Source organism: Aquila chrysaetos, chromosome 11, assembly GCF_900496995.4.
Source record: "Aquila chrysaetos chrysaetos chromosome 11, bAquChr1.4, whole genome shotgun sequence".
Lineage (NCBI taxonomy): Eukaryota > Metazoa > Chordata > Aves > Accipitriformes > Accipitridae > Aquila > Aquila chrysaetos.
In genome coordinates, this window is record NC_044014.1 from 41,959,873 (window position 1) to 41,968,363 (window position 8,491).

The window sequence follows — 8,491 nt, forward strand, 5'->3', positions numbered from 1 at the left end:
CAGTTAACATTTTATCATTTATGTCCTTCCATCACTTTTTATAGCTTCTCCTGGGGATGTATCTGCCTCATAGGGAGGTGCAGAGGGGATAGGTCTCTGCTCGAGAGGCAGGTTACTTAAAAGTTGATTGTTGCCTTCATTAATGACATCTCCCTCGGTGTTTAATTGCTCATCACTGTCCGAATTATTTACCACCTCGCCACACACACTTTTCTCTTTTTCCGGGGTATTTTCAATTGAAATTTTTACAGCAGCAGCCACCTCCTTTTCTGCCTTAAGGGCTTTCAACGTTTCCAGCACCAGTCTCCACGTAGCAGAGATTTTCTGAGCCTTCACGTCCCCACGCGATACAAAGTCCCAAATTACTTTTCCCATTTCTTCCCAATTGTTAATTTCAAAGACTTCTATATTCGAAGTGGGGGCACCATGGTCCTTAAGCCATTTCAGCATCATACGTAAAGTATTTGAATCATATTTAACTCCTCTCATGGAGAGGATATGCGAAAGCATTTGTACAATTGCCCCTTCTTCCACAGACATCTGGGCACCCATTTTAATCTTTCTAGCCGCTCACCTTACTTCCAAACGAGCAGGGTGATTGATCTCCCGGGAGAAAGTTGTCCGCTCAGTCCAGCCGGCTAGACGACCGTTCGGCTAGAGTCTCCTCCGGACGCACTTCCAGCAATTCCAGCGTTTTCTTGACCCGCTATCATGTCGGGGTCACCATTTGAGGAGATTGAAATAGACGGACGCCTGTAATCTTGAGAGCAGACAACAGACGACACTTTATTGCTAAAACACACACATACTTATAGTCACATATTCTGCAAAGTCACTGTACACGCGCACAAGCATAAAATATGATTGGTTATATCAACACTGTACACGCGCATAAACATAAGATATAATTGGTTATACTAACTCTGTACACGTGCATAAACATAGGACATAATTGGTTATACCAATTAAAACACGCGAAACTTGTCTCAGTCTAATTGGTCAAGATAAACTGCCGAATTGAGGTTCTTTATGCCAAGTTCCCTTTATCGTGGAATGCGCACCTGTGTTCTTCTAATTGGCATCTTTCTTTTTTAGTCTTCTTGTTTATTCTGTTCAAGGTCTTCTAAAGGCCTCTGGAATGCTCTTGCGACCGATGTTAGCTAAACATGTGTCCACACGGGTATACAGCGTTTGACGTTGCTTGCGTCTTAATCTTGCTCTTGGGATCATATCGACACCTTCCCCGACATTGGATCGGGACACAGGGGTGGAAAAAGCATTGTCAGCCTTGGCTGTAGTGACCATGAAACAGCGGGTGAAGATTCTTGCCTCTTCAGGGGACTTTTGGTGGGAATCCCATGGGCAGCAGCACTCAAGGGCACCAGACCTCAGTACAGCTGGTCTTTCAGGCCTAGGGCCACCTCTGCCCTCCACCGAGGCACCCGGAGTAACCCCCTTGGAGGAGCTCTACATGTCTGCGGTGGGGACGTCGGATCCCTCGGCCCTGCAGGTGCCTAAAGGAAACTCCTGGCCCCAGCACCAGGCCTGGTCGCCGGCGCAGCCCACCTTCTTCTCACAGGGGTCAGCATGGCACGGCAAGGCCCCAGGACCCCACGGGGAGACCCCTGCTCTGGGGTCTGTCCTGGCACGACTCCATTGTCCCCAGCCCAGGAAGATCTGAGAGGGGCCCCACAGCTGGCAGCCCCCAGCCTCCGTGTCACCCACACGTCGTCTCACCAGCCGCCAGGGTGCTATTAGGGAAAGAACAGATACACTCCCCTTTCGGTGTCTTTTGATGAGCTTTAATTAACTCCGTGGTGCTGGCTGGGGCCAGGTATTGCGGAGGGATTCCTCTGGTGCCTGCCTCACTCGGAGGTCCCCGTCGTCCTGCCGCCCCGAGAGATCTGGAGCAACAACACAGGCAGCGCCGTGGGGACCTGGTCCCGGCCAGGCGCTCCCCTGGGCACCCCGCTCCAGGGACCCGTTCGCCAGGGATCTTCCCACAAAAAAAGACATCCCGAGCAGCAGTATCTCAGTGAAAGCCCTCTGAGCCCTTCCTTCCCCATCTCCTGCCTTACCTCAGCAAAGAAAGCTGTAGCTGTCACCCGCAGTTTAACTGAGCAGGAATCCGGCCACGGCAAGAGGTTCTTCACCAGACAGGGGGAGACGAGCCCAGCGTGGAGCAGGACGCTGCGCAGGGGTCACAAGCGGGGGACACACAGTTACCCAGGAAGGCCACAGGCCGGGCCTCCCAAATTCACTTGCGCCGATGCAGGCACTATTCTTCAGCTCCCGACGGCTTCCCGGGCACGCCGGCAGGCTCCCAGCGGCCACGTCCCTGGGCACGGCCCTGCAGGAGTTGGCCAGACGCATCCCTGGGGCTCTTACCTGCTCAGGAGACGCACCCCCCCCAGGGTGAGCCAGGGGGTCTTCCAGGCGAGCCCACACTCCTCGATTCACGAGCAGCTGCGTCCCTTTCTGCGCCATGCATTTGCCCAGCACCAACTCTAGAGCTGAAAGGAAAACCCTGGCAACAGAAACAAAACGCAAAATAAACAAACCCAATCAAACAAAACAAGTGCAAATAGCACCACCGCCAGAAACCCCAAGAACTCTCAAATCACAAGCAGGTTAGGGGAAGACTGATCTGCAGCAGAGCTAAATACCCCTGGAAGGATGCTCCACAGCCTTCCAGCCTGCAGCTAACGACACTGGCATTTTCTTCGTGCCCCAGACCCCCCGAAGCAGAAGAAAACCCACGCCTCTAGACTGACTCCACGCTAGGTATCAACCAAGGCCAACACCTCACCCCTCTTCCCACCAGCCTTTGGCCAAGAACGACACCAGTGCCCGCAAGAGTCACAGCTCCCAGCGGGGGTCCGTTGAGGGAGTGCAATGCTATTGCGCACGCAAGGGTATGCAGGAGGCAAGATGACGGCCGTCCGCAGTATGAGCTGCGTAAGACCTTCCTGCCTGGGAGCTGGAGTTTCTCCATGAAGGAACAGAAGTAAAACCAACCACGACGACCGCTTTCCACATCTAGGAAGTGGGGCAGGCGAAGCCCTCCCTCAGCCCCACAAAGGCACAGGCCTTGGCACGGCGGGGAACTGAAGCCAGCCCCTCCATCTGCCCCTTCGGCTCCTTACCCGCACGGCTTCTCCACGTGCATTTGGCACTCGAGGAACAGTTCTCTCCAGGTGCTCATGAGCAAAAGCAGCCTCTCCCCACCCAGCATTTCTCTGGCCCACCTGAGGAGGCTGGGAAGGAGGTGGGGAAGCAGTCGCCTGAGCTCCTCCGTGCTCCTCAGGGCAAGCACCACCTCGGAGATGGCACGGGTGATCTGCAGAGAAACATGACCAAGAACCACCTGTTCAGGGAAGGTCTTTTCCCACCAGCCTGGTTCCCCCGCCTGCCTGGGGTGGGGGGTCACTGTCCGCAGTTGTCACTTCTGCGACAGCCTTGTGGCTCAGGAGTACCAAACTGGCCTGGCTCCCCACACTCCTTGAGGCCGGCCCAGCACAGCGCCCTGCGCATCTCCGTGGGCACCCGCAAAGGGCACCTGACTCCCTTGCGCCCAGGTGTGAGCTGGCAAGCAGATGCCCAGCTGCAGAAACGTGTCTGCCGTTGAACGTACCGTCAGAGTCTCCACAGCCGTCTGACGGTTGTGCCGCTTACAAGTGGAGGAGTCCGTCCCCAGGCGGTGGTTTCCTGCTCTGTTTAGTTTCTGCACTAAGCACCTCAGGATCCGAATCCCAAGGATGCTTCTCCCCAGGCTCCTCCACAGCTCCACCGTGTCACTGCAAGGGAAGAGACGTTCACCCCTGAGCCCGTATCCTTGCGGTCCTGCGGTGCCCTCAAACCTCCTCACCTGCAATGGGGCTTACAACGCCCCACTCACAGCAGAGACACAAGCACGCAGTCTTGCAACACTCCAGACTGCTCGGGCAGAAAAAAAAGACCTGCTTCTCAACCGGACCCCCCCAGGGCAAGGAAGCTGCAGGGTCCCTGTTTGACCACAGCGGGGAAGTGGGGAGTGCACGTACCTGTCCATCAGCAGACTCTTCTGGAGGAGACTGCTGGTTACGGGCTCCTGGTGAAAGTGGGTGAGGAGAAACACTGCACGGAGCAGGAAGGGCCTGTGGGTGCTCTGCTGCATGTAGGTGTAAAGGGTGTTCAAGATTTTTGGCACCTGAATGGAAGAAGAGGAGAAAGAAGGGCTCGGTGCATGCTTTACCCCCTCCTGTGGGGCCCAGACACAGTCACTCGGCACATGAGCGCCCTTGACACAGAGTCCAGATCCAGCTCGAAACCTCACGCCTTCCACCCTGCCTGACCCTGGCTCACATCTGGAGCCCAGCGTGCTCTTGGCAATCGTGCGCATGCACGCACACACGTGCACACGCTCACACGCACAGCCTCGGTTGCTGCTTGTGCCTGGGCCCAACCGTATGAGCAGCTGCGTGCCCTGTGTGCACACCAGTACCCCCAAGTGCTTCTCCACAGGGCTGCTCTCAATCCCTTCATCCCCCAGCCTGTATTGATAGTGGGGGTTGCCTGAACCCAGGTGCAGGACCTTGCACTTGGCCTTGTTGAACCTCACGAGGTTCACCTGGGCCTACTTCTCAAGCTTGTCCAGGTCTCTCTGGATGGGATCCTGTCCCTCAGGTGTGTCAACTGCACCACTCAGCTTGGTGTCATCTGCAAATTTGCTGAGGGTGCAGTCACTCGATCCCTTAGCATAGCTTTAGGGAGGATCTGCTCCATGACCTTCCCAGGCACAGAGGTGAGGCTGACTGGTCCCTAGCTCCCACGGTCCTCCTTTCTACCCTTTTAAAAAATGGGTGCAATGTTTCCCTTTTCCCAGTCACCGGGGACTTCACCTGACTGCCATGACTTTTCCGATATCGTGGAGAATGGCTTGGCAACTACCTCAGCCAATTCCCTCGGGTCTCCGGGATGCATCTTGTCAGGTCCCATGGGCTTCTGCATGTTCAGGTTCCTCAGGTGGTCTCAAACCTGACCTTCTCTTACAGCGTGTCGTGGCTTCAGCCCAGCCGGTAACAAAGCACCACGCAGCCACTCGCTCACTCCTCCCCACCCCGCTCCGCTGGGATGGGGAGGAGAATCAGAAGGGAGAAAAGAAAAAGAAATGGAACATTTTGGGTTGCGCTAAGGACAGTTTACTGGGACAACTCAAAAAGAGAAGTTACAACAACAACAATGGTACTAATAAAAGAATATGCAAAACGAGTGATGCACAGTGCAACGGCTCACCACCTGGAACCTGACACTCTGCCGCTTCCCACACCGAGAGCAGAGAGCTCCCCCCAGCCCGCTCCCCATTTGTATAGTGAGCATGACTGCACATGGTATGGAATAGCTCCTTGGCTAGTTCAGGTCAGCTGCCCTGGCTGTGCCCCCTCCCAGGCTCCTGTGAAAATTAACTCTATCCCAGCTGAACCCAGGACACAGCGGGAGGGACTTTGCTCCCTCAGTCCCTGCCTTGAGGCCCATCCACTCAAGAGGTGCGGGAAGAGAGCTTGCCGGTGAAGAAGGAAGCATAACAGTTGTTGAGTACCTCAGCCTTCTCCTCGTCTGCTGTTACCAGTCTGCCAGTTGTGTTCATGAGGCGGTTACCCTTCCTTTGACCTTCCTTTGCTGGCTGACATACCTAGAGAAGCCCTTCTTACAAGTCTTTTTTGGGATGTCCTGGTAGTGTGGGAGCTCCCAGGAACCTTGTGGCTCAGGTTCACATCCTCACCCCTGCACCAGCAGAGCCCCGCTGCCCCACAGCCAACCTGTGCAGACACCACACGGTGCAGGGTGCATTCAGGGGTGGGGAAGCATCCCCCTGGCATGGTCTGCACAACAGACCGTGGTGCCCAAGAGTCTGAAGACCCCCCCTGCTCCAGGGCCTGGGAATGGGTGAGCCTGGGAAGGGCTGGATGCTCCCCCAGTACAGATGGAGCTGGTCACATTTGAAAGATCAGCCCTCCCCTGGACTGGTCAGGACTGGGGCTGCCTTTTGAGGGTAAGAGCCAGCAGACGGGGTGGGGGAGGCTGTCTCAAGGACATGTGCTAGGCCCAGGGACTGAGTGAGGGACAGCAGCAAACTCACGGGGCTGCTGGGTCATGCTTCCGTCAGTGCCAGCCCCGACACAGGCTGCCAGCCCCCGTTTCGATGTCACTCTTCAGGAGGGACGATGGCAAAAAGGCATGGGGAGTGGGAGGCACCAGTCCTTCTGCAGCCATTTCCCAGGCCTGCTGGAGCACCAGGAACCAAGCACCAGACCAAGAACGTCTGGCTCTGCACTGTGAGCGTGCTTCAGGTTATCCACGGTCTGGCAACAGTTTTGAATGAGCTGAACATTGTCATGTTTTGCGATGCAAACTCTAGCCCAGGTCAGATCCCATGTCACCTTCTCCTGAACATTCTGGTCATTCCTGGGCTCTCCTTGTGCTCCCCACTGGCCCTCAGAGCTGGGTGCGCATCACTGCTGCGAAGCCCCGCTCTGGGGCTCTGTGGAGATGGAAGGTGCTTGAAGGGAATATGGTACATTTCCAAGGAGAGCAGAGGTTCAGTTGTGCCTGAAGGTGACATGAATGACTCTCCAGCCTCTCTTCCTTGTGCCTGCTGGCTCCCCATTTCCTCCTCGGGGATTGTAGAGTGCTTCTTTTCCTTTGGATGCCTGCGTTTAGCACTTTCCTTTGAGTGAGTCCACTGTGGGCCATCTCTCACTGTGTGGGGCTCCAGTCACTGCCCGTCCGAGGCACACGCTGTCCATGTTGACCCCTGGGGTCTCCAGGCAGCTCCAGACTCTCTTCCTGAAGGACATCATGCGCGTGTCACATGTGCGACAGCCCAGGCCATGTACCTCAGTGGCTCCGTGACTGCTCACCATCTCCACTGTCACTAGACACCAGTGGGTAAGTCCCAAATCCAAGCTGCAGTCTCTGAAAGGCACCAGCAAGACAATGACTTTTTTGCTCCTGAATCCATGGAGCGACAGGCCCCTTTGGGGAGCATTTGCTCATGCCTGTTCTTGTCGCCAGCTTTGGATGAAGAGCGCAGTCTTCAGGCAGCGCGCTGGGGAGATGCCATTTTATCACGAGGAAGCTATGGGAGATGCAGCTGTGATGCAGTCTTTGAAAGGTTTGTCATCTGAGAGTCAGGTGACACAGAGAAGGTACATTCATCCTTAGCAGTAAAGTCAATCCAAACATTTATGTTCTACAGATAATAATAATAATGACAATGATAAACGAACAAAGCACGTGCCTGCAATAGGATACCATGGGAGCCATTTGTGTAGAGAGAAGTTTGTAACTACCGAAAAATGTCCATTAAAACACTTTCCTCATGGCATCCTTGAGATCTTGGTTCCTCAAGCTGTAGATGAGGGGGTTCACTGCAGGAGGCACCACCGAGTACAGAACAGCTACCACCAGATTGAGGGAATGGGAGGAGATGGAGGGGGGCTTCAGGCAGGCAAATGTGGCAGTACTGACATAAAGGGAGAACCACGGCCAGGTGAGGCAGGCACGTGGAAAAGGCTTTGTGGCGTCCCTGCTCGGAGGGGATCCTCAGCACAGCCCTGAAGATCTGCGCATAGGACAGCACAATGAAAACAAAACACCCAAAAGCTAAAATAGCACTAAATACAAGAACCTCAAATTCCCTGAGGTATGAGTTGGAGCAGCAGAGCTTGAGGATCTGAGGGATTTCACAGAAGAACTGGTTCACGGCATTGCCTTGGCAGAGTGGCAGTGAAAATGTATTGGCAGTGTGCAGCACGGCATAGAGGAAACCACTGCCCCAGGCAGCTGCTGCCATGTTGGCACAAGCTCTGCTGCCCGGGAGGGTCCCGTAGTGCAGGGGTTTGCAGATGGCAACGTAGCGGTCATAGGCCATGAGGGTGAGAAGAAAATACTCCACTGACATCAAGAAGAGAAAGAAAAAGACCTGAGCAGTGCATCCTGCATAGGAAATATCCCTGGTGTCCCAGAGGGAGTTGGCCATGGATTTGGGGACAGTGGTGGAGATGGAGCCCAGGTCGAGGAGGGAGAGGTTGAGGAGGAAGAAGTACATGGGGGTGTGGAGGTGCTGGTCGCAGGCTACAGCGATGATGATGAGGCCGTTGCCCAGGAGGGCAGCCAGGTAGACTGCCCAGGAAGAGCCAGAAGTGCAAGAGCTGCAGCTCCCGCGTGTCTGCAAACTCCAGGAGGAGGAACTGGGTGATGGAGCTGCTTGTTGGGCATTTGCTGCCTCTAGGCATCGGGGTCTGTTTAAGAAGGAAAAGACAGTCAGAAGTTTTTGAGAGATTTTTCAAGGAAAAAACCCTAAAATCTTCTGACAAAAATGGAGCATCAGCACCTAGTTCCCATTGAAGACATCTCCAGGCAGGTCCTACAGGGTCACTGTCAGAAAAGAAGCTGACCTGCACCCCCACCCAAAGCCCAGAGACCAAGGGCACCACGTACACGTGGAGAC

General features: G+C 54.9%; 1 protein-coding gene, 1 long non-coding RNA gene and 1 pseudogene across 2 annotated transcripts; all 3 read right to left on the reverse strand.

Annotated features, from left to right (window-relative positions):
- Positions 1-1,786: 1,786 nt before the first annotated feature.
- LOC115348619 lies at positions 1,787-2,177 on the reverse strand. The gene is made up of 2 exons (XR_003925876.1): positions 2,079-2,177; positions 1,787-1,904 (listed from the first exon to the last, which is right to left on the reverse strand). It is a non-coding gene; the product is annotated as an uncharacterized LOC115348619 (long non-coding RNA).
- Positions 2,178-3,142: 965 nt separating this feature from the next.
- On the reverse strand, positions 3,143-4,381 carry LOC115347936 (maestro heat-like repeat-containing protein family member 2B). Its single transcript, XM_030029659.1, has 4 exons — positions 4,316-4,381; positions 4,044-4,189; positions 3,635-3,797; positions 3,143-3,340 (listed from the first exon to the last, which is right to left on the reverse strand). Exons 1-4 carry the CDS (start codon positions 4,379-4,381, stop codon positions 3,143-3,145), a joined length of 573 nt encoding a protein of 190 aa, XP_029885519.1.
- A 2,963-nt stretch (positions 4,382-7,344) lies between these two features.
- Positions 7,345-8,276, reverse strand: LOC115347937 (annotated as a pseudogene).
- Positions 8,277-8,491: the final 215 nt, after the last annotated feature.